Here is a 27181-nt window from a genome sequence, read left to right on the forward strand (position 1 = left end):
AAAAAAAAACCAATTGCACTTCAATATGATTTTTCATCTAAAAAGAGAAACCAAAATGCAAAATCTAAAGCTAAAGAATAATAGAAAAGAATACATAAATCATGTTTCTTGTTTACAAGAAAATCTCTATCAATGCCTCAAGCAATTCTCAACAATAATAAAACTAATAGTCCAATTTAGATTCTTACAAATCAATCCAAACTCAAGTTATTTTAGCTATTTTACTCTTCTCTTCTTTGCTTTTTTTTTTAAAAAGAAAATTTTTAGCCATCAAAATCAATCTTCTATCACCATAAATCAAAACTACATATTCAAATATAACAAAACAATACAACAAACAAGAAAAAGCTTAGAAAAGCAAACAACAAGAAATGACAACGGTGAAGGTGCTTTGTAGACTCTCTTCTTCTGTTGACATGACTATTCGTCTTTTCTTCAATGCTATTTCTCTCTACTTGCAAATTGTTTATTTTTTATTATTACACATTTTTTGAGATTTTAGTATGACAATTTTATTTGAATTAGTTACTGCGACTTTTTGCTTTTAAATCTATTGTTTTTTAATAGAACACGTGTGTTTTTATATGGGTTGTATAGAAGCAAGTTTGTTAGCTTTGAAGCGTATATTTGTGAAATTTTAAAAATAAAGGTATAAAAGTTAAACACCTCTCATATTTAGACATTCTTATAAATTTCTCATTTTTTAATGCTATTAGCCGCGAACTATTCTTAAGGGCCTTCGGCCCATCTAAAACGAGCCCTTAATCCATGTTTTCAAATGGTGAAGGCGCTCCTGCCTAAATTTGACCGTTCTGTTTTATACAATTTTTTTTTTTTTTTTTTTTTTTTCTGTTTTTGATTTGTAACTTCTAAGAATGTCTGTATTCTGAATGCTGATTCTACCGCTAATGGCTCTAATGGTGGCTGACTTGCTTTCGAACGATTATATTCTTATGGTCCACACAACACATTTCATCAATAATTTTATTTTAATTTTTCCGAACAGCAGGAACCAACACTTTGATAATGATAAGTTCAACGGAAATATTTGGTGATCAATTGATATGTTAATAAAAAGCAATTCAAAATTCCAATCAGAGCATTTGAAGCAAGAGACAATCATGCAGGATTCGGCTATCATAATTTTATCATGCTAAGTAAAGCTAATAATCATTTCCTTCTCTTTCATGACAAGAAAAATAATTGGTTTATTATAACAATGATCAATAAAATACCCCTTTATCTCAATAATCTCACAGTAACTAACTAAATATTTGTAAAATAAATCAGAAAGTGATCATAAATCTACAAAGAGATTATTATTTAATCAGTTACTACAAAACTATTCATGTAATAGTGTATTATACTTATGAGTACTTTTATTAATAATTTACTTGATATTTATAAAATAATTATTTACATCACGATTGCAAATGAATTCTATAGTCTTATGAAATGTATTTGTAGATCTAATATATTTAAAAAGAAAAATTATTTAAAATCTTATAAAATCAAAATATCTCTTTTGTTTTTACTATCTTACTTTTATCTTATTTTTTCCTCTCTTATATCTTCTCCATAAATAATTCTTTTAATTGTAATTTATTTAAAACTTAAAGCCCATTTCATTTGAATGAATTGCATTACTATTTAATACATCAAATGTAAAGATTTATTTGCAAATAAATTTTAACCAAAAACAATAAACGTATCATTTAAAGAACTGAAGCCGCATCAATTAAATAACAAATTCAACTCTAAACGGCAAAATGCATATCAGTATGATGATTTAGTACATGATACAGCTTCGACATTTTATATGAACAGCACATAAAGAAGAAATTTATATGGAAACTTTTTTTTCACTTCGTAAATCAGTGAATGGTGACCTGATACAGGCTCATTAATGGTGAAAAGACAAAGCACAGATCAATCATAACCTAGAAATACAGTTACCATTGAAGATGCCCAGAACAAAACTACGGAACCAAGCAGTTAGAGAAATCCATTACCTCCGAGCTATGGCCTTAGGTAATGGTTAAGATATGCAGATTCAGAGCATTCAATTGACAGGCTATGTTACTAGAAAACATACAATAAGAGACAAAATCGCTTTAAGGAACTGTACCATAGTGGAAAACGTTTGCCGGTTGAGTTCTTCCAGGCTGGTCAACTTCTACACTATAAGTCTTGTCAAATAAGAAAAAAATTTGCCAAAGGCATAAAACGAACAAGCAACTTGATGTATAAAATATGTGAACCGTGCATGCCAGTTCCATTAGGACCATAAGGAAACAGTAAAATGCAATTCCGAAAACAAATACAAAGACAATATTTTTGTCATTTAAACAACACAAATGGCCAATATGCATTGGCGGGTCCCCACGCTAATGCCTACGGGCATGGCTCCAAGCACTCAAAAAGACAATAATAGTAAGTACTTCAAAAGAAAATTATGATGGATGCAATGATAACTAAGCAATGATAACAAATAAGAAGTCAACTCACAATGAAGAGAAAAGCCAGATTCATGATCTTATCGGTTCAGCAATATAATGGCATAGGATTCCAAAGCACCTTTAACAAACAATTTCTACATTTTATTCAAGTTTCGCTATGATTATCAAATAAGCATCAGATAAAAGTGCTTCACACTTGCTTGTGTAAGCCACCATAATGTGAAGATTTCTCTATTTACTTGATATGAACCATCTCATGCCTAAGATGAGTAGGAAAACCCTTATCCATCTTCTCCTAGTATGCCTGCTGCTTGTGGCTTATCTACACCATTTCTCCACCCAAATCAAGGTTCCAGCTACAGAATCAGGCAAGTCATGCCCCTGCACTCTTTCCTATTATTGTATATTCTCTAGGTAAGTAAGGTAATCTCCTCTCTGTATATCCACTCACTAAATAACAGTGTAGTCACCAAGTTCTCAACTATGAGGTAGTATTTCATGCATGCTAAAGATGCAGGGAGAAAAAAAAATGGAATTCAACAAACTCTCCTAAATCCTCACTAACTTCTAACACGAATCTTATGTTTCTTTTGCTACCACAGTTCAATTCAAGCTCAAGCCTGCACAACCAAGCTTAAGATCACGCAAGGCAAACCTCTTGCCGTCCTGGGTAAGGAATTCAATCTCCCAAATTCCGGTTTACATTTCTAATCATCTTAGTACGGATGGTTTATACCTACACCTGCATCTATTCAATGATATAAACCAGGCTGAAGGGAAGAAGGTTCACAAAAGTCCATCTGGGCCCAATCCAGTAGGAAATCACAATCCACCAACCAAGCAATAAATCAACTAATGCGCTTCTTCCGCACTAAACACAGTCCATCCCTTGAAGTAGAATATCAGATGTATTCGTTTAGGTTGGAAATCCTGATCCTGAGGAATTTGTGCTTGTGCAAAAGTGAAACTTATTTGAAGATTCCTACATCTGAGACCAATATGTCAAGAAACTGCATATTTTTGTTTCTCTATTTTCCTTTCTTTTCTTGAACTGCGTTCATTTTTTAGCCAAAGAATTCTAATAGAAATACAAACAGGAGTTATTATTATTTTTATCATTATTTTTGAGATTTTGGCGGGTTGATTACTTGGCTTACTTCCTGTTAATGGAGATAGGCACGTGTCACTCATATAAGTAATTTCATTCCAGTTGGTCCCGATAAAATGTGAAGGTGAAAAGACACTTTAAGATTAACCTCCTTTTTGACTCTTGAACATTTTCACACAAATGAAGCACTTTAATCTTCAATGTGTTTCCGTGAATCAAACCAAGCATTGATGAATTTTTCATACCAAAAAGCATTAAAATAATAAAAACATATATGCCGTGTGAAAATTACAGGATCGCCTATAAAACCTATTTATTCCTATGGTACTAACAATGTAGTCAAATTAAATGTTTCTACGAAACCACTGCTGTCATGACAGCAAGGCAACGCTTTGTTTAACATGTGGAATCGAGGGTTTATAATTAGGCAAAACTCCAAGATTTAATTGATTTTCAATTGAATGAGCCAAGATAAAAATGGCACTATATATCAACTAAAATACATTTTGTTGAGATATACAGAACTCACCGAGAACTACAATCATCAGATCAGTATAAAGTCTTTTATACAGCACGCTTTCTCTTTGATCGCTTGCTTCTTTTTGGGCGAGAAATATCTGGAACCTGTTTGCTTGAACTAGAAGCATATGCTTCCTCTAGAACTTCCTCACCCTGTCAAGAGTTTTGCATTAGTTCTAAACTAGAAAACTTAACATGATTCTACATAGTAATAAAAGTAACGCTTACTTATCCAAGCACAAGTACAATAGGGTCTATAAACATTGACAGTGATAGTGTTCTATAACAAAAAGCATAAAAGATCAGTCAAGATATGTAAATCTCGTCCACTGTATTGAAACTTTAGAATTGTTTATAACTATGGTGATTATTCAGTCTTTGCTTACTTCAAGTTTTAAAAGATATAATTAGAATCTCTGAGTACTTGCTAAACTTAATTTTAATGCAAACACAACCAGAAAATTTACATGCTTTTGTTGATGTATTGATGTTTTCCAATGTTCTGTAATGGATGCTTCTTTTTTCAATCTTACATAAGTTCATAATGGATTTGGAAACTGCAGACTTCACTTTATCACAGGAAAGAGTTACAAATAAAGAATGTTCCGCAGCTGAACATGCTTGAAAAAGCACATATAACCACACAGTCAAAAGAACTCAACCATACTCCATTGCTATTTAATTTCACAGTAAAGGTCATTTTGGTCCATGGTGGAACAGTGGAACCCACTGGCTGCAACAAATGAAACACAGCGTACTATGTCCTATTTCCATCCCATTAACGGCCAGTGATCACAAAACTATGAACTTAAGGGCGATAGTCAATACGATCCATCTTTTTATCAAATTCAACAATCCCAAGAACTAGAATCTAGGATTTACCTTGGCCTTAGTCTCTTCATCAGATTCCTCATCAGAATCAGAGGCAGAATCCAGAGCCTGAGCCTCATCATCTGGTAGTGCCTTGCCCAATTTCTTCCTCTTTTCTTCTTCCTTTAACTGCCTGAACCTGTCAACCACATCTTTGTTTATTAGACACTTTTGAGGCAGCTGCAACGAGATAAGTTCAAGAAGAATGATCACCTATCTCCACCTCGTTGCGGCTGTGAGGCTGATCGTTTTGCACGTCCTGCAGTGATGATTCCACTTGCATTCTGATCAACCACAGGCTTTGCACCACCTAATTTGCGTAACCACACCTGTTGGGCTGTGCTCAGAACATTGTTTACAAACCTAAAAGACACATGATTGATTTAACAGATTAATCAATAAAAGAAGAATGCACCTATGCACATTTACAGGCTTTTTTTTTTTTTCTTTTAAGACACCCCTAAGACTCTGCTAAAATTTATAAAGTTCTGTGCAAGTTTCACTTCCTCAAGCAAATGCTGAGGTGTTGCATTTACCAGGGGAGAACCTAACAAATAAATCACCCAAAACCACACCAAAGGTTATATTTTATGCAGGAATGAAGATCACATTTAGAGGAAATGACAAACATGTAATAAAAACTGAAAAAATGCATAAAAAGGCAATACACCACTAAGCATGTTTCTGGGATCAATATTTTTCATAATCTGTCAGATACGTAATCAGAAAGTTAAATATGGATTATAGGCAATAGAATTGCCCCAAATGTATCATATATTACTTCTGGTGATGAATTCCACAGTATAATGTCAGAGAACACTATTGATTGCATAACATCATAAATTGAAGAACTGCCCATGATTTCTTGCACTCCCCTAAATTTTTTTAAGAAAAGGAAAAACAGACTGCCAAGCATTCAAATACTTCGAGAAATATACACCCAGTTAAGACCTGAAATTAGTTTCATCAAGGCAACACATGGATAGAATTCAATTAAGTCAATGATTGCTGATTAGAAACCAACCAGTAAATGGATAATCCTGATGGGACAGACAAGGAAAAGTAACCAATCATGAGAGGAAGAAACTTGAAAACAAGAAGTGTGTTCTTTTGAGCTGGATCATCCGTCTGTTATAAAATGAACCAAAAGAAAATCAGAGCTTCACAATCCAGGTCAAAAATTAATTATATAAAGGTAAAAGCACAATTAAGATATAAGTCCTTTTCTACCTGGGGAGGTTTCATTATCTCCATTGACACATACTGAGAAACAACAAGGAGTACAGGTAAAACCAGGTAAGCTGCAGTGTCATACCAGCCCAATGGTGGATGGCCATCCTGCATGATGCATATATTAGATTACCCAAAATAGCACACAAACTTGTGAAAGAAATATAACCATGCAATACCTTATTAACAGTAAACTGATGTTAAGAAAACCTATCCAATTTCCTATTTGGTAGAAAACATATAGACGACCAAATGTACATTTAATGACCAAAAGAAAAAAAAATATTGAAAAGGGACTTTATTGAGAAAGAAAATACAGAGTATCCTTCTCCTAGTATAAAGGGAGCTTAACACCTCCATTGAAATATAATATGGAAACATGACAAAAAACACATTATCCTGCTCTACTTCTAAGACAGAGAGAAGGAAATCCATTAAATCCAAAGTGCCTCCTTTATTTTGAGATTTCTATAGTGCATAACATCAGAATTACCTCTCAAAGATAACAATTAGTGCAGTACTGCAACCCCAGATGAAACTGGGAAGGACATATAACCTGTCACTCCCCTCATTTCTTTAGACAAAGTTGATATCAGCCAAAAACTATTGCAGGAATCAAGCATAACTATCCTTCTAAAGTATCTTGCAGAATACCATGTAAGCAGAAAATGAACCACCAACTAAATTAAGGTGATTTCAAAGATAATCATGATTGATATAATCCACATGCAAAATTCATGTTAATTATACTCCAATACTTCGTCCAAGTTTTTAGATATGTGATTCACTTGAAGCATGAAGTTACATGGACTCATGAACATGTCAAAACTATGAAGAACTCAAATGTTTAGCATAAATCAACTTAGAAGAATGAAAAGTTATTTCATGATCTGAAAAGAAAAATTCTTATTACCACAAAAGGAAATAGCCAAGAAATGCCTGATCCACTTTGTCGAGCTGCAATTGTAGTTGGCCCACCCAAAGAAGGAATCCAAAAGAAACCTTCTGTCAAAAGTCCCTTCAAAGAAGAAAAAGATGTTTGCAATTATCAGCAGTAGCCAATATGTTTGTCATTAGAACACACGAATTCACATATCCATCATCATATAAAAGATGATGAAATCAACTTCTTAATTACCTCATTCGCAACATTTGAAAGAGCTTGATAAAGACCTATCCAGACAGGTATTGTGGCCAAAGTTGGAAAACAACCTGGAATGAGACACTATCAAGCATTACCATCTTAAAGAGCATTGCATGGATAGTAGATGTAAAAGAAATTGGAGAAATAGAAAATGCAGTAAACACATATGGATGATATATAATATGGCATGAGACATCTGTAGCATAACTAATCAATCAAAATAGGAAAAGAAAACAATAGCAAGATCATTAATTATACCTGCCTTATAACTAATTAATCAATAAAAAATTAAAATGATAAGTATGAAATAAATTGCGATTACCTGCTAATGGATTAACTCCAGCCTGTCTATATAATCGTGATGTCTCAAGTTGTATTCTCTCCTAGAAAGGGAATAAAAGGACCTAATTACTCACAAAGGATTGAATTTAATCGAAAACACATGTGCTTGAGCTCAGTCGTAAATTATTCAATATAATCAATACAAGTTCAAATGTGCCACACCTGATTGCCTGCATATCTTTGTTGAATCGCTTTTATCTTTGGTTGAAGGTTTTGCATAGCCAATGTCGATTCCACCTTCATAAATTAGCAACAGAGAGGCATTTCCAATTTAAATTTTATCAAACAATTTAAATCGAATTGTTGTATTATTAGAATTTTCCAAACAATATGAAAGTAAAAGCTCACTTGTTGCTTGGTCAAAGGGAGAGTAGCAATTTTGACAATAACAGTGAGTAAAATAATAGCAAAACCATAAGAATAAGGCACGTGTACAGATGATAACCCATCCTTCAACACCTGAACACAAATTTTAGAACAAAAAGAATTATTTTATCTTTTTCTTGAAAAAGAAGAAGAAGAAGAAAACACTTATTATTGGTTAAACTGATTTACCTTGAGGACAAATTCCATGCCTTCGGAGATAAAACCAAACCAACCATTATTTTTCTGAACAGCTGTATCAGTAGCAGCAGAGGAGTCAACGGCAACAGCAGCATCAGCGAGGGTGTAGAGAAGGCTTTCAGCTCTACTAACAATAGAATTGAAGTCAACTGAATCTAAATGAGTAATTGGAGGAATTTCATGTAAACTGAACTTGACTTTAGTTGTTGAAATGAATCTACGGCTAGGGAGTAATGAGTGTTGGAGCCCATGGCGTGAAGAAGAAGAAGGGAGAGGTGCGCCAATGAATGATGGAGATGAAATTAGGGTTTTGGCCATGGGAAAAAGGGAGAGATAGAGAGTGATTAAGGATTTTCAAGGTTAGGACTTCATCAGAGATAGTTAGAGGTTGTGGTGGAGATGAGGTTTTTCTTTTCTTTGTTTTTTTTTTTCTCAGTGGAGTATGAAAGAAATAATAAATATTATCTTTTTTCTTTTATTTTTTCTTTTTCGTATGACGGAGCAAAATTATTAACCACCAAAAGTTCCGGAACGCGCGTTTATTAGCCAATCGTTGAGATTCATGTTAACGGGCAGAGGACTATTAGGTCATTTTAGCTGAATTTAAAACACGAATAGTGGAAACTGAAACATGTAAATCCGTCCTAAAATTAAATATTTTATTTAATTTTATTGTATGTAAAATTATCTTTTTAAAGGGGTTGCCCTGTTAAAATATTAGTAATGTGTTCATAGTATGGTTATAAAAAGAATTTTACCAAACCAATTTGGTAGGTCTATTCAAACTAAATAATTATAAAATTTATCTAAATTAATTGTTTAATTTTGATTTTGAATAATTAATTTGATCAGTTTATATTATTTAATAAGTTTATATAATAATAGTATTTTTAAAAAATCAAAAAATTATATATAATCAAATATGAAAATAAATTAAAATTTTATAAATTAACTATACAGTTATTTGTGATAAATACATAGTTTTATTAAACTAAAAAATATTTTCTTTTATTTTGTAAAAAAATCATAATAAACTAGAAATTCTAAGAAAATATAAATATAAAATAAAATTACCATGTCAATGTCATAGAAGTATGATTCATTACTATATTCTATACTAATATATTAAAATTAAAAAAAATAATAAAAAGTTATTTTTATTCAATATTTAACTCGGTTTTGGTATTTATTAGTTCTTTATATTTTTAAATTTAACCACTGATAGATCTATATTATATATAATTATGTATGATATTTTAGAGCTTTAATGATATATTTTTTATATATATAGTAAAAATATGTACTTTACATCACTTAACCTTAATCATTTATTTTCAGGTAATATTAGCAAATAAAAAAAAAAAAAAACTTAACAAATAGCTTAATTGGACATGTTCGTATCAATGCCCGAGATTAAAATGAATGGATTGCTATTTGCTGCGCTTACCCAATTCTACTATTTATCTGAGGGACATTTAGTTATTTTGTATAATTATTATGATTTATATTAGTAGTTATTTATGGGATAATATTTAGTGGAGAAAAAGACACTTATAGTCTTATATATTAAATAGATTTATATTGGTGGATGACTCTTCTCTCTATATATATCTCTACAAACCTAGCTCTAAAATAGGAGGAGAGATTTCTTATCTTTGCTACATCTTCCATCTAAATTTATCCATCATTTTTGTCTATGCAATATTTTCTACAGTTCTTCCATAATACTTTAGTTTTAGTTTTTTTTTTCTTTTTTTAAAATCTAATAAGCTTTTCAATAAGTGGAGAGCGAGGACCAATTATCTTTCTACTTGAAGAATTCTGGATTTCATGGGAGCTTTTATTTTATTGTTATTTTAACTTTTTTACTTATGTATGAATTTTGTTATTATTTATTTGATGAATGATTTCTTCACCTTCATATCTTTATTAGCTTCCGTTGTTATTTTTAGTTAACTATCATATTAATTTAATGATAATAATTATTATAAAAATATTTAAGTTGAATGTATTAGAGACACCATTTTTGCTTCAATCTATGTTGGTAGAAAAAATTTTAATTGCATCATTAGCTTGAATAATTAAAGAAAAATACACATATCGTTTCATTCATTAGATATAGACTTAAAGTAAAATAAGGGGATTACTAAGTAAATGGCTAGATTAAATATTGTCTTTAGCATATAGTTTTCATACATCATACTATTGCATATTTATTTTATAGTTTATTATACTTTGCTTTATTAATATTATTTTTTTTAAATATTGGTTTAGAGTGCTTAGATTTAGTTTTATTGTTTTATGTTGATAATTAATCTATATAATAAATAGCTTCATAGTTTCTCGAGAGATCAACCTCGTGGAGAATTTACCGTTTTATTATAGGAACAGTTCGTGCACTTGCATATACTAACTTAGACATATCAACTACACCTATATTTTTTTATTTGATTTTAAAAATTAAAACCAATCCATAATATTTGAAATCAAATTATTTTATTTCAATTGGATTGGATGGATTCAATTTGATCGGTTTAGTTAAATTTTGTGCAAGCCTCCTTTCCAAGATACCTTTTAGTATGTGTAATGATATTGAAAAGGCCTAATAGCTTAAACAATTTAATTTTTTGTGAAAATTTATTAATTTGTCATTTTTTTTAATTCAATTTAGCTATGATTTGGTCAATTGAGTGTAATTTTAGTCAAATTGAATTACTGATCAAAATTAAACAACATGAATAGTAATATAGATGCCATTTAAGAGATAAGAATTTAAAATTAAACAATGTGTATAAATAGTGTGACATCAGGATTTTTCAATTTAAATTTTTTATTTTTCTATTATCATCCATGTCACTATTTTTATTATTTAATTTTGATAAACGATTTAATTGGGTTGAAATTACATTCAATTGATTAAATTACAGCTAAATTGATAATTTTTGAAAAATTAGCCAAAATATCAAAATTTCGTAAAATTTTAATGGTCTAAAAGTATGTACAAGAACTTTTAATGGGGAAGGGAAACTGAGAATGCATTGAAAAAATTGGGACCTTTAATTCGTAATGTTTTCCCAAGGAAAGAGTGGCATGGGTTTTAGGAAACCGGTTGACTTTAACATGCCTTTTCAGTTAAACTACTTTGGAGATTACTAAAATCATCCATCTTCTCTTCTTGCAGAAGGATTACTGGCAATGCGATAAAATAGGGGATATTGTCATTATATAATGAAATAAACGATTTATTGCATTCTACCTCCATTTTTTTCTGTTTATAAATGATAGTTGAGTTTTGTTATTTATTTTTATTTATGTTGTTTTAAAATTGTGTCCTTTTTTGAAAATAAATATAAAACTAACAAAAACTGATTAAAATTAAACATAAACCAACATCAATCCAAGAAGAACCAATAAAAACTAAAGATAAACCAAATGAAAGTTTAGTAAGGATGGTTCGGTATATTTTCGTTTAACTTTTTAAATTTTGATAATTATTTTTCGAAAAAAAAATGAGCAAATTAATATTCTTGGTAAAAGTAGATTTGAGAATAAAATGTTATAAATAATTGAAAATAAATAATACTAAATAACAAAATTTAAATCTGTTTTTTTTTTTGTACCCATAAGTAACCCTGCATATATGCTTAATTTAATTTAATTTTTTTGCTTTTTTTACATGCTTAATTGGTTTTCTATATTTTTATTTTGATATTTTTAAAGTTGTATAAATATATAAATTGCACATAATCCTAATAGAGACTAAATAAAATATAAGCTAAAACCAACCAGCTAAAATAGACCTAATATAAATCAATAAAAACCAACGAAAACCGGTCAATAAAAGCTAATCCAACGTACTTTCATAATCTTTTTAGGGAAATAATATATTTTTGGAAACTCAAATTTGACAACCTATGTTCTTAATTATTTTTATGTTTTCTTTTACGCAGTTCAGCGAAAATCCAAAAATTCCATTCGTAATGGGCTTGTTCCCCGCTCGGCAACTTCTATTTGCCTTTTGTAGGGGATTTTGTGTTTGTTCTTTCTGACGAGGAAGTTTATTTTGCAAAATCTAGATTGCTTTTCAGTGTTTTATTGAAATTTTATGTGGATTTTATTTTATCTATAAATAATATACATCATGAATGATAGTTATCTCAGACACGTCTAAAAGAATCACAGTTAAGAGAAATGAACTACCCACCCCACACTTGAAGAATACACCCTCCTCAGTGTAAAACGAAGTGGGTAGCCCGTTTGGGAAGTACAAATAAGAAAAGCAATAATATCTAAGTCCATAATATGTATGAAAATAAAGTAAATAAAAGTAAGAAAAATTAGTGGAGACTGCCCTGATCATCCGCCGAGGCTGTTGGAGTAAAAATCGATGCATCCTCAGCAAGAGCTGTGCTTCTGTCATTACATGCGACTATCTCCACTATAGAAAGAAAAAGAAAAGATCAAACAAAATCTACTAGTAAAAAAATAAGCTTTCTACATATGCATAGTCTAAAACAACGATTTTTATTAGTTGTAGCAAAGAAAGAAACCTCATAGAAGTAGCGATCACAAGAATACCAGTTACAGTACCTATTATTCAAAGGGAAATTCTTCCAGTAGTATCGGTATGAAAATAAATTTTACTGTTTAATATATTTAATAATAAAAAATATATTTTCAATGCATTTTATATTTAATCTAAATATAAAATTCATTCTAATAGTTTAATTTTAAAAAAAATCCATGATATATATATATAATCTAGGTACTTTTATGGAGAGTTAAAAGGGAAACGAGAGATAAAGAAAAAGAAAAAAAGAAATGAGAGAAACAAAATATTTGAATTGATAATATCCTTTTCATAATAAAAATATTCATAAATTTATAATTTTCTTTTACGATTTCATCAAATTTAATAGAAATTAATTTAGTTATAAATAATTCCATGAATTGAATGCATATTGTTTTTAGGGAATTTTCATTTACTTCGAACACACTATTATTTTTTATATACAATGAGTTTTATAAAATTTTATAAAGTTTATTTTTAAATTTAAATTAAGTATATTTAGTATAGATAAAAATTTATTTGAAACTCTATTAAATTAAATTCATAAAATCAGTTATAACTAAATCAAGTTGCATCAATTTTATACGGATCTTTAAATAAATTATGAACTTATAATTTTTTTTATTATTATGATAAAATATAATTAATTCAAATATCTTGTCTCTCTCTCTCTCTCTTTTCTAAAATTGTTTAAGTAAGAAATATTTAAATTACAACATATTATTTGAAGAGCATTTAAAAAAAATTGAACTAAATTTACTTAAAATCAATAAAATTCGATTGTTGCAGAAATTCATATACTATATATAGCATTACCAAATACTATAATTCTATTAAAAATTCATATGTAATAAAATAAATGATACATTAAGAAATTATCATGTAGTTTCATTATTTTATAATTTTAAGTATGAGAGAGGTATATGATTATAAATCGTAACAAAAAAATATATTTTGTTGTTAAAATGTTTCGATAAATAAGGATTTAACCATCTTTACTTCGATCATACATTATTATCATATTGGGAGTTAGAGTTTCTTTGCTTGATTAGGTGAACGATACTTGGTGAAGACATCAACATTGAAAACGGGTGTGGCACAAGCTAGTCATGTCCGTATCACATATATTATTTTATGTCTTTCTATTTAATACTATGATCATTGGGTTAAATATGTTAGACTAGTTTTCATAAAAGTTTAGTTTAGTCTTTTTACTTTTGTATGATTTTTGTTATTTATTTATTTAATAAATAATTTCTTTACCTTTATATCTTTATTAGTTTCAGTTATTATTGTTAGTTAACCATTATATTAATTTAGCAATAGTAATTGTTATGAACATACTTAGGTTGAATGTATTACAGACACCAACTTTGCTTCAATCTATGTAGGTATAAGAAACTTTAGTTACATCATTAGTTTGAGAGACTACGATAACATGAGTTTTGATAACATGAGTTTAAAACTTAACAATTTCTAATTTTCGTAATTTAATCATCAAATCGTGGTTTAAAAAATTATTGATATAATAAATTTTGACAGTCAAATAACAAAATTATGAATTATTAAGTTCTAAACTTATATTATCGAACAGGTACAATACGATAATGATAGCTGATTGGAGTGTAAATTGTTAAATTCTTGCAAATAAAAACTTTTTAACAATAAAATATTTTTATTTGTCACAATTTATAACCATATATTTCTCTTATCTAAAAAAAAAATATGTTAAAGTTGTATCACAATACTTGTACTTATCTTTAAAATAAATTTTATACAAAATTCAACCAAATTTAAATTTGAAATAAATTTCATAGAAAGTTATAAAATTTATTTATATCAAATATTATGTAAATAAAACATATATTTTTCATTCTATATCTGAATCCTGCGAATATAATAGTTTCATTTTATGTCTATTAATTCAATTCAATCACAATCTATTTCCTTGAACAAAATTTCAAGGGCAAATCTTATTGTATCATTCTACATGTTGGCACGGAAATGGAGAGTACTATCACAAATTAGACATATTCTTAAATAAATTTAACCTACCATATTTTTATGGACAAATTAAAAAATGTTAATATGTGTCATCACTAATTAAGTATTGCATTTATATTGACTAGTTTGTTTATCACTATTAACCAGTCATAGTTAAAAACAAACTAATATAAAAACACTAATTAATAAATAATATTATATATTACAATAAAATTAATTTTATTCATAAATAACGTAATAAATTTAATTTATTAATAATTTCTCTATTAATTAATGCCCATTTTTACTTTTCTAACTAACTTTCAAGAGTCTTAATTATAAAAAAAGTTTCCAAACTCTAGCTGCTTATGTCCTCTATCTTATTATTTTTATTTTCTTTATTAATATTGTAAAATAAAAAATAATAAGAAAAATAAAGAGTTGTAAAAATTATGTGAGAAGAAAATTATAGTGAAGAGAAAAAAATACATTATTCATAAAGAAGCTTGCACTATAATATTGTCTCATTAAAAACTTTTCTAGGAAAATCCAATGGGAGAAAACCTAAGCTAGGGAAAAAGGAGTGCAGTGCATCAAAATCTCCTCCTCATGAAAACATGACTTCTAATAGAGATCTCTTAGTCGATGCATGCCAATTTTATTTACTAACTTCTCAAACGTTGTTTTAAGGAGTATTTTTGTAAACAAATCTGTTAAATTATCAATAGATCGAATTTAATGAACATCTAAAACTCCTTGCTTTTGAAGCTCATAAGTGAAAAAGAAAAACTTTGACAAAATGTACTTGCTTCTATCTCATTTAATATACACTTATTGGAGTTTGGCAATACAAGCATCGTAGGCTTTTCATGATAGTCTATATTTATTTAAATAATTATTTTATAGTCATAGTTGTTTTTATTTGGATTATATGATTTTAACTCATTTTTAAGATTGACAATATCAATTTGGACTTTTCAGGTGACAGTTAGGTTATTTGCAATTTTTCTCATTTTGGCAGCCTGACTCTTTTCTTCCTCGGGTTTAACATAACTATTTTTCTTATATTTCTAATTATAAAAAATTCTAGATACTCCACAGTATTTACATTCAGACTTGTTATTTCTATTCGACATGATGAACAACATGATAATGTATTAATTTTATTATTGTTGACAAATCGGTATAAATTCTATTATAATTGTAGGGATTAAATATTGATATATTAGATAAAATTATTAATTAAGTTATTGTTTAGTCAGACTTGCTATGAGTTTCGGTGGTGTTATGGCTATCCATTTTCTAGCGCTGATCACGAGCCCACATATCTAGTCCTGACAATATTACATATTTTTTATAGCAACTAGTGTATTTTGATGATATAAAGATGTGTGTTTTAAAAAAATACTATAATATACCAAATGTAGTTTAAGATATATGAAGATATAATTAAAATAAAATTAAAAAAATAATTAAAAGTATACTAAAAAATATCAATAAAATGTCAATAAATATCGTTTCAAGAAAATCTATATAAATAAATTTAAAAGAAATCGTAAATTTTTCTTTTAGATCATAAGAAAGAATTTGACCATAAAAATAAAATCTTACCTGCCCTTCTAGTGCTTTTGTAAAAAACCCGAGTAGCTATCCTCTAGTACTTCATTTTTATTGGGGACTTTGGCAGGTTTACTAACCTCCTTTTTACCTTGTGCTTAGCTTAAATCCTATAAAGGAAAAATATATTTTTATAAATAGATTTTTAATAGAAAAATAAATTATTTTATTTTATATGTTATGTTATAAATGTAAAATTCAATTTCTTTTTTTACAAAGGATAAGAAACAAAAGGATATTTGAATTAATAATAGATTTATTGTGATTAAAAAACTCTTAAGTTTTGAAATCATTAAAAAATTCATAAGAATTTTTTAAAATGTGATAATCAAATTAGAAGATATTAAATTATAATCAAATTTAAAAATGTGATAAAATAATTTTTTTTTAAATTTATTTATACTAAACATATAAAATCTATATTAACAAATGAATTTCATAAGAATTTATAAAGTTGATTGATATTAATTAGATAAATAAGAATTTATAAAGTTGATTGATATTAATTAGATAAATCAATTATTAGTCATGTCTCTTACTCACTTAAAGAAAGGAACAATATTCTTAAAAGAAAAAGAAAAGGAAAATAAAATAAAAGAAAGGATCAAGGGTTTCTATCGTTCTAAACTTCAAAAAAAAATTGGCACTCAAAAAGTTTTAGTGGCGAAAAGACAGATCGGCAGAAAATATGTCGCAAAAGGTACATTAATTAGATTTGACTAGAGTTACTGGCTTTCAGTCTCTCAATCACAAGCCTAATAACAACAATCATTTCAAACATCTAAAACAAAAAAAAAAAAAAAAACCCACTGCCATGTTGCTGCATATTCAATCTCTCTCAATACGACCTTGATCATCACCTTGTTCAGAGAAGAAATCAAAGAAAGGTTTGTCATTACAACAATCTTTAACACCAGTATTAGTCTCATCAGAGGAGTAACTTGAAGGGGTACTAGTAGCATTAATGGAATCCTCAGCAGAATTATTAGTTGAACCAAGAGAACAAACAGTAATAGAAGTTTCTCTTCCTTGCAAAATGCCTGTTGGATGCAAGGGAAAAAGAGGCAATGTTTCTTGGTTACTAATGTAGCTCTTGCTGTGAATTCTTCCCTGATTAATGTTCCTGTCATTGGTCTGAATCATGATATTGTTATATTCTTGAGGAACAGCGCAGCTTCTTGCTTTCTCAATTATCTTTTCAGTTCTTGGCCTTCTCTTGAAGTTACCTGCAGGGAGTAACAACCTTGGATACTGTGGACAAAACCCTAAATCGCTCTGTGGAAGATAGTATGAGCCGCAAACAACTGAACAAAAAAAAACAGAATAAGAACATAAATTTTCATGTCAAATAATATAACAAAGAAATGGAAGAGTTGCGAAGAGAAGGAGAATTCAGAAACTATACATTAGATGAGTGTTTAAGTTCTACATGCAATCATAAAGGAATATTGCAACAAGCTAGAGCACAATTTTACATAAAAAGCGACAAATAGAATCTATATTTTTACCATATCTAAATCTCTCTGGATAACAAACACTTAAAGAACAGTTTCTTAACCTTTAATTGTTTTTTTTTCTTCTTCACACATATCGAGTCCATTTGCATGAAGAGACAGCTTGGAATAAAATAATACACAAACAAGGAAACCCAAAAAGAGAAAGAAAAAAGAGAAATAAAAAGTCGCTACTTAACAGTTTACACTAAAAAATGTATAAAGTATTTCTAATCAGAGAATTCAATTAAAAAATTACAGTTGATGTATAATATAAACAAAACAAGAAACGAACCATTTGGACAAGGAGGAGCAAAGACAGGCGGATGATGAGCTTTATGAAGATACCGATTGATATAAGCAATGTTCTCTTGCTTTTGTTTCTGTCTTTGTCTTGCCTTGTGATTTTGAAACCAGTAAAAGACATTCTTGCCTTCTATATGACCATAATCTCTGAGTCTAGTTGTTATTTGTTGTATCTGCTCAGCAGTTGGTGTCCTTATACCTTGCCTGTACATATTCTCAAGCAAGCCTATCTGCTCTTTTGTTGGGTTCCATCTGGAGTTCACTTGATGAGCTCCAGTACCATCACCAGAATTACCAGTGTCTATATTTTCACTCTCCATTTCTTTTCTCAAATAAAATTCTATAAGGGGTTTCTCTTGTCTTGATAAAAAACAATTAGCCAGGGTTCATAGAAAGGAAGAGTCTTTTAGAGTTTTTAGATGGAGAGAAACAGGGAGTAGAAGAAAGAGAATGGCTTTAGGCCCTTGGGTTACTTTCTGCATGGGTTTTCTTGTACTCTTTTTGTGGGGATAAATAATTTAAGAGAGTCAAACAAAATATAAGAGACAGAGAGAGTGAGAGAGAGAAAGAAGATTAAGGGTTTGACATGCGTATTGTTTTTGGTGCTGGAAATCTCTGAAAACATGGCGGGTAGCGGCTTAGAGAGAGGAGCTATCATAGATATTGGATTCGTTTTCTTCTCTCTCTATTTCTTTCTTTCTTTCTTTCTTTCCTCGAGTTAAAAACGAGAAGAAATAAATCAGAAAGACAAGAATGCCCATGAAGATTGTATACTCTTCTTAAGTTTATATATATATTTACTTTGAAAGTGAAGACGTTGCCTAATTGGTTTGGCCCTGTAATGATACTGCAGTTCAGGAAAAAATAAAAATAAAGAAGAAGAAATGTTGCATGGCTAATGGGTGTGTCTCGGGAATGACAAATATTACTAAGAGAATGGAGAAGAGAAGGTAGGTCAGGCCATTGAAGGGTAGAAAAGTCATAATGGAGAGGAAGGAAAACGACAGCCGGTTGGGTTTAAGGGTTGTAGAGTAAGGCCTAGGCTTTGGGAATTGAAGTGAGAGGCAGCAGACACAGAGATAATATGAATCAGTTTGCTGAAGCTGAAACGTCTAGATTTAGGTGTGAATTTGTTGTTGCTGTTGTTGTTGCCTTGTTTTTGTGTATGTTATTGCTGTTGTGAGCTGTGAAGCTTTTGATTTTATGGCTTTTCTCTTTTATTATATTTTGAGGTTAGTCAAGTGACCAATGAATTTCTTTTACGTTGTTGCCACTATCAGGAATATTTATGTTCACCATTACCTTGCTTCAGATTTCCTTTTTCTTCTTTTTACTAGTTTCTTGCTTTATAGAATTGCATGTCGAAGAGTTTGATTGATTTGAAGTTGAAATATATTGTTTTTTTTTTTTAAATAATACTTTTAATACTTCACATTAATATATATTTGTTGTATGTATGTATATGTATTAGTTTTTTTTCTTTAACAAAACGAAGTGTTTCATATTTATTTACTAGTCCTAAAATATACATATATGCACGCGCTTCATCATTGTTCATAAGGAAAGAACCGCATCCAGTGTGATTGCATGAGTCATTATGCAATGCTATTATGTAGTTTGCCTGGTATCAATTTTATTCTCAATATAGGGAACGAAAGATGACATTTTGCAATTAGGAAATTAGAATTTGATATGTGGCGATATTTATTAAATATTATTTTTTTATTAATTGATTTATTTATTATTATTCATTATTTATAATTATAAATTAATCCATATAAATACAATAAACAATGCAGTATAATGTGATAGATCCTACCTAAAAATTTCCTAATGTACGAGTATAATGTGATATGATTAAGATATTATATGTTTCCTTGTGTACTCATCAATCACCAATGTAAGCTATAATCCAAGGTGTTTCATCACAATCATAAGACTCGAAAAAGGACATATAGCAGAGTAATTTCATTATCAAAAGCATGGCATTAGGACCTTATCATCAATGGCCAACCATCATTTCTTGAATTACATGAACCCTATATAAAATTAGTACGATCCCCAAAAAAAATGATTGTACTCCAATTAATTGAACACCACAAATCATGCGACCACTTTCGTATCAAAGCCTTGATGGCGTGTATCATAGGGAAATAGCCTTATTTTTACAAATCCTTAAATTTTTATTTTATTGGAACAGATAAATGGCTGTTCCCAGTTGTTTTCATTTATTTAATTAAAGCAGTTTTAACTTATGTGGCTATACATATTTAATGCCATAACAAACCATAAAACTGTGAAACATATCTCATTATGTCTTGGTCGGAGAAAATTTGACTGACAGTCCATCATAGTACCTATCAACTTTCTTCTGGTAATTACAATCCTCAAGATTTATTCGCTAAAACAGCAAATTCTCCTGAATTTTGAGTAGGCTATTGCATATGGTAAAATAAATAAACTAATAAAATTTTAAAAAACGAGGCTTTTAGATGCTGAGTAAAAGAATTTAGACACATGCATGCATAATGTAAACTTCCGAAATTTATATATTTTTAATTTAAATTATTATTATTATTATTATTATTATCAACTAGTAAAAAAGAATAAATAGTAGGATGGTGCAATACTTCATGCGTGATATAGGGAATTGCTAATGCTAACTTTTAAGATGTGCAGTAGAGATTTTTTTGGGGTTTATATTAAAGAAACAGATAATATATTATATAGTATCAGTAGATAATACATAGTCTACGTTTGTTGTGTACAAGTTACATATTATAGTACTATATAATAAAGATGAGAATATTCATCATTCAGGTGCCGCCACCTTTCAGATAGCGCCGCCTCGTGAAGCACAACCACCACCCCCACCAATTCTCTTCTGCTTACTATACTCGCATCGAATTCAATGCAGATTGATATTGCTGCAATTTTCATCTGTACTACCTACTACTAGTACTAGTATATGGCAACGTCTCTCTCTAGCTAAGCCCTAGATTTTTAGTTTTTCATTTGACAATTCTACTTGCCCTGGTCTGTTTTAGCTGCATGTGTTAGTGTTTTTGGACGGACAGTAGATTTGCAATTTGAAAACGAAAAGGCAACAGTCTACATTTATAAATGGTCAGACTTTTCTGTTAGGAGCCCTCATTCATGTCCTTATGTACTTGTAATACAGAAATTTCAGGCAACAAATATTTTATAAAATCAGAAGCAGATCAAAAAATCGTTGGGTGAAGCTGGAATAATACTTTTTTTTTTCTCTTACTGGTCAGTGGACAATATTCTACGAGAAAGTTGATTACAAAAACCGGTGGAAATCAAAGAGGATTTAAACACATATGTTACTATTCTTTTTTCTTTTCTGCAAGAAATAAGATTGTAGTTTGGTTAATATAATATAAGTACGTAATTTTTATTATAAAATCAATCAAGCATCCGATATCGAAAACGCCTGTAATATTACTCACTCTATTCTTACTATCTGTTATATTTTAGTAGTTTTCTTGGATTAATAAAATATTTAATAAACTTAATTATAAGAAAAAATTGAGTTAAGTTAGATTAAATTATTATTCAATAAATATTTGAAAATTTATTATATTTATTTCAACACAAACATAAAATAAAAAAATTAAAATTGCATTAGGTATATAAAAAGAATAGATAATTATAATTTTTTATTTGAAAAACAAAAGAGTTAATATAGAATGGATGAATGATTAATTTGATGATTTAACTTTTATACGATATAAAAAATATTATATAAGTAGAAAGTGTATGACATGAATAAATAAATATGTTATTTTGTTAGGTAAATTCTGCAAATGCACGGATCACAATAAATAGTACAAAACGAGTATGAGTATCATTCCCACAAAAAGATTGATATCAAATACCAGCCCTAATTGAATTCTGAGAATCTAACAAAATTAAATAATTATAATTAAATAAATAAATGATAAGAAAAGAAATCTTAAAATTAAAATATTTTCTTTTAAAATCTAATAATTAAAACTAGAGTCTGGATTTGTTTCACTAACTATTACTCGGACTATAAAATCTTTTTACAATTCAAATCATTAATTTATTCAAGGGTAAATCACTCAAATTATTTAGAATTTTTTTCGAGCTCATCTAAGAGTACTAAAATTAATTACAACATATTTCATGGTCATGTTAATTAACTAGGGTTCATTAAGTTCTTTAATAATTTATTATTTCCCGAAGAGTTCGTCTACTTTTGTGATCGAGGTTCCTAAGTTTTACAAGTCTATGAGCTGGTAAATTATGCAACTTTCATTGTCTCTAATTTATCCAAAAATGTGTATTTAATGAAGCCTAAAATTAAATACAAGAACAAATAAAAAGTTGAAAGAAAATTAATTCATTGAAAGAAAATTAAGAATCGGACAACTAATAAAATAGCTACACAAATTCAAACCCTAAGAAGAGTCTAGCCACACATGATTGTGGCAACACATAAAAACATAATTAAAAAAATCCAAGAAAGGAAGGAAATAATTCATTCAAATTCTTGAATCTTTTTATGTAAATCTTTGAGTATGTCTTTAAAAGTTGTTTCTATGATGATTCTCTATATAATAATAAATATTATCTTGCCTTTTTTATCCAACGCTTAAGAAAATCTTAATTTTTGAGTTTTCAATAAAAGAAATTATTTTTTATTTCAACACGACTTTAAGCACGGTTGTGTGGTGTCCTCTTGTTTTCGGCATGGCTTGGCACACATCCATTATGGTCCTATGTTGTACTATCATTATATCTTCAAATCGGGCAGAAGCGGGTATGGCTTGGAGCACGCCTGTGTGTCATTGTCATGCTGAATTTTTACAACTTTTTCGAAATGAGCAGAAGCAAGCACGGCTTGGAGCATACCCATGTACTTTAGAGTCCAATGGCAGACACGACTTTGAACATGGCCGTGTATCAAACCGTGCTTCTTGATCTTTTATCCGGTGTGTGACACGGGCGCAAGCACGCCCGTGCGTGGACATGACACATTTTTCTTAATCATCTAAGATTTCTTTTAGACTTTCTTATAAAAAAGAAAAAATTTATTATAAATTAAGTATAAATTACTAAATAAATTAAAGGTAAACAAAAATACTAAAATAAAGATATAGCTTAAATAAACTCCTAATTAAATTAAGATTTTTTCTAATTAATATAACTTTATTCATTCAAAAGTCATTAAAAATCAATTAAAAGACAATGTGTAAAATCATACACTAACATATTTCAATAGAATATATGTTATGTCAGTAAAATTAATTGTGTTAAGAAAATATTTGATTTACTAAAAAACAAAAATCACCTACTTCAAGCTAAAAGTGCTAAACTAAATTAATTTTCCTTTCTAAGTGTTTTTCCAATTCGTAATAACCAAGAGTTCTTATGACTCGGTTTATCACCAGTTATTTGTTTGTGGATACCTTTTTTTTTCTTTATCTAGGAAAGTTCTAAGCGTTTTCTTTCTTTAAGCATGCGAACCCACAAACAACCAATTTAATGAGCTAGAGTTATTGGTAAGAGAGTGTTTAGTTCTAGGGCTGAGCATGGATCTCGGTGATTCCCGCATGTATCGAATAACCGTACCGAAAAATACCAAAACCGAAATAATCGAAAGTTTTTATAACCGAATTGAACCGATCCGAAATTTTTTTACTATTACGTTATGGTACTGATTCTTTAGTAAAAACCGTACCAGAACCGATCCGTCTTGTGCTGATTCGGACCAAACCGTAGAACCGAATTTTTTACATATATTTATTAATAATTATTTATATTATATAAATAATACATATTAAAAATAACTATAATATTATAAAATACTTTATAATTTATAAAAAATTATTTTATATTTATCATTTATATAATTCAAGCAATTATTATCGAAATAAAAAAATAATATAATATTAAAAATAACTATAATATTATAATATATTTTGTATTCTATAAAAAATATAAGTTATATATATTAATATGTCACATAGTATATTGATACTAGTAATCTAGTATATATACTATAATACTAGATTTAAAGTACTTGAAAGCTAGGTGCAAATTTAAGTAATTGAAAGCTAAGTATACCATTTATTATGGTGAAAATGAGGCAAAAAATTTGAAAAAAATGGTGAAAACAACTTTAGAGTTTATGGTGGATGAATACAAGATAATTGAGGATAAATTATTTATGGGTGAGGTTATAGGGAGCTCAGAAAAATCTGCATATGATAGTGGGCCAAGTAATACGGAAACAGAAGAAGAGATTGATGAGTTCTTTTTAGAGAAAGAAGCGCAACAAAATTTGTCTAAGATACATGAGTTAGATAGCTATTTCGAAGAATTTACAGAAAAATTCACCATTGATTTCGATATCTTAGCATGGTGGAAGATAAATTCAGTAAAGTATCCTATCTTGTCCAAGGTTGCACGCGATGTATTGGCTATCCAAGCTTCAACAGTAGTCTTTGAATCTGCATTTAGTATTGGAGGACGAACTCTAAATCAATATAGAAGTTCTTTACTATAATTTAAGGGAGGCTTGGCCGAATTTTCAATAGAATTCTAGAGTCTGAAATATTTTTAAGTAGTCTAATCTAGGGGTCTAGGCTTAGGAAAATTTAATAATGTCTATTAACTGAGTGTTTTCATGAATAGATAATCTGTCCATCCTGCCAGCTCCACCCAAGGTGTAGGAGCGAATTACGAAGCGCGACAAAACTGTAAGTTAAAGTCATATAATCACTGTACCATTGGCATGTCTAAATTTAATGCGATGTTTAATGATTAATATTTAATATGGTTATCATTATTGTTATTATAAGTAATTTCGTTCAATTGATAATTATCGCTAATAGTATTAGTTTTATTATTAATAAATTTATGTCATTATTTTTAATATTTTTAATTAGTTTTACTTCAATACTAGTATTATCATCACTACTTATAATTGCATGTTTGCTAATCCCGATATTTCTAAATTTTTTTAATTTTTAGTATATGTTATTGAATAATTTATGTTGGACTGTGATTATTCTATTTATGATTTTTATAAATGGTGTGATTATGACATTGGGGTGAGACGACAATGCTGTCTGATGGTTTACATCAGGACTGCGTGATCATCGGTAAGAATCAGAGGCAGGTAACAAATGTTATTTTTGGATTTTACCCTGGTCGAGTATAACTCTCTAGGTTATGAAAGCTTGACTGCCGGATAAAGGTCTTTGGTCGAGCAATACTCTCTGGGCGTCAGCTTAATTGGGAATCAAGTATCCAGGCTGGATGTAAGGATCATGGTTGAGCTTCGCTCTCTGGATGCCAGATCTATTGGAATAAGAGGGCCGAAAGACTACTTGAATTTGGGGTTAGGGTTCTACTGAGCCACTCGTCCCATAAGTCTTTGAATGTTTTCTTTTTAAATTATGGCATGACTCGTACTTTAATACAAAATGACATGATATATTGATTTAGTGAATATTATATTGAGGAGACTGCAATAGTTACATAGTTATATGATTTTAACTCATTCTCGAGGCTAACCGTCTCAATTTTATTTTCTTTCAGGTGACAGTTAGAGTTATTCGTCATCCTGCATTTTGACAGCCCGACTTTCTTCTACATCGAGCCTATTGTAATGAATTTATGCTTTTGTATTTTGAATAATTTAAAAATTTTAGACTTCCAGCAGTAGTATCTTTGATATGTTATGTTTAACCTGGTCTATAACAAAACGTGAAATGTTATCAATAACCAGTTAGAGATTTGTGTATGGCATGTCAAACAGGATTAATATTATGTTTTCATATGCATTTTATTGAATATCGATTAGTAAGGCTTACTACGGGACTTGGTGGCCTTAAGCCTACCTATTCTCTAGTGTCGGTCACGGGCCCACAGATCGGGTTGTGACAATAATAAAATTTTACCAAACGATTTAATTTATCAGCCATCAGCTATTAGCTATCAACCACCAACTATCAGCTGCATTAATCAGCCGAATCAAATAATCTTTAATTATTTATTTATCAATTCTTCAATGATTCATTGCAAGAGTATTTTCATAAAAAAAAAAAATAAATTAGTCACAATTCCAGATTATATAAATAAATATATATTTAAAATATTTGTTTGTACTCAAGATTTTATCTAACTCAGCTTTATAATAAATTTTTGGTTTATTTTCTTTAAAAAAATAAAAGATGAATTCCCTTTCTCTGGATCTCAAGGGAGATCTAAAAGAGATTTGATGTTATTTCGCAAGTTGTTATTAAAAGAAAATTGAAGGATGATCAAATAGTTTGTGTTTAGTGATTATAGAGAAAGAAGGCGAAAAGAAAGATAGGTGATGTGAGATTACTGTGGGTCTCATTTCTAAAAAAAGTAAGAACAATTGCCACACATCGGAAGAAATAGAAAAAATTGTTACTGCTTCTACACTCGTCAGAATGAGTAAATCTGCTTTTTTCATTAATCAAGTGTTTAATTTAACTAAAGAGATGTTTAGGTGTCAATCAGCTCCTCATTATAAACGTTAGGGGTCAAAATGCACCTTGTAGATTTTATAAAGTTCATAATTTGATATCTGACAAGCTTTGGAATATTGATATTATTAGGTTTCTTTTCTCAGGCTATTTGAACAGTTATTCACAGTAAAATTCCCACTTGATATAGATATGAAAATTTGCGGATCTTATTTTAATTCAGCAAAAAGTTCTATATAGACATTAAGAATAGATATCATAAAACTCTAGGGTTGTTGGGATTGTGGTGCTAATGGTTTTCTTTTTCTTTAATACATGATGATAATCCCATTAAACTATATTAGGAGAAACAGTTGAGTGAGAGAGGTAGAGTTCTATATTTACACCTAAACAACATTCTAGAAATTAAAGGACCTGTAAATTAGAATATTAATGAGATTGGAGGAACTAATTATGGGTGATG

General features: G+C 29.3%; 3 protein-coding genes across 5 annotated transcripts; 1 reads left to right on the forward strand and 2 right to left on the reverse strand.

Annotated features, from left to right (window-relative positions):
* The first annotated feature begins 2568 nt into the window (after positions 1-2568).
* Positions 2569-3574, forward strand: LOC8267739 (CLAVATA3/ESR (CLE)-related protein 46). 3 transcript variants are annotated; one of them, XM_048378192.1, is made up of 3 exons: positions 2569-2873; positions 3062-3129; positions 3229-3574. In XM_048378192.1, the coding sequence occupies exons 1-3, from the start codon at positions 2704-2706 to the stop codon at positions 3231-3233; spliced, it is 243 nt and encodes an 80-aa protein (XP_048234149.1). In that variant the 5' UTR covers positions 2569-2703; the 3' UTR covers positions 3234-3574. The 3 variants fall into 3 exon arrangements, with proteins under 3 accessions (XP_048234149.1, XP_025015246.1, XP_025015245.1); XM_025159478.2 differs by having other exon boundaries at positions 2569-2827; XM_025159477.2 differs by having other exon boundaries at positions 2569-2827; positions 3062-3574.
* Positions 3575-3990: 416 nt separating this feature from the next.
* Positions 3991-8696, reverse strand: LOC8269404 (inner membrane protein PPF-1, chloroplastic). The gene is made up of 11 exons (XM_002531316.4): positions 8228-8696; positions 8021-8131; positions 7835-7909; positions 7653-7713; positions 7325-7398; positions 7100-7204; positions 6187-6294; positions 5981-6084; positions 5170-5319; positions 4969-5095; positions 3991-4239 (listed from the first exon to the last, which is right to left on the reverse strand). Exons 1-11 carry the CDS (start codon positions 8552-8554, stop codon positions 4132-4134), a joined length of 1350 nt encoding a protein of 449 aa, XP_002531362.1. The 5' UTR covers positions 8555-8696; the 3' UTR covers positions 3991-4131.
* Positions 8697-16839: 8143 nt separating this feature from the next.
* LOC8269403 (WUSCHEL-related homeobox 2) lies at positions 16840-19975 on the reverse strand. The gene is made up of 2 exons (XM_002531315.3): positions 18195-19975; positions 16840-17710 (listed from the first exon to the last, which is right to left on the reverse strand). The coding sequence occupies exons 1-2, from the start codon at positions 18523-18525 to the stop codon at positions 17235-17237; spliced, it is 807 nt and encodes a 268-aa protein (XP_002531361.1). The 5' UTR covers positions 18526-19975; the 3' UTR covers positions 16840-17234.
* Between the last annotated feature and the right edge of the window lie 7206 nt (positions 19976-27181).

The sequence above is a fragment of the Ricinus communis genome, chromosome 8 (assembly GCF_019578655.1).
Source record: "Ricinus communis isolate WT05 ecotype wild-type chromosome 8, ASM1957865v1, whole genome shotgun sequence".
NCBI lineage: Eukaryota > Viridiplantae > Streptophyta > Magnoliopsida > Malpighiales > Euphorbiaceae > Ricinus > Ricinus communis.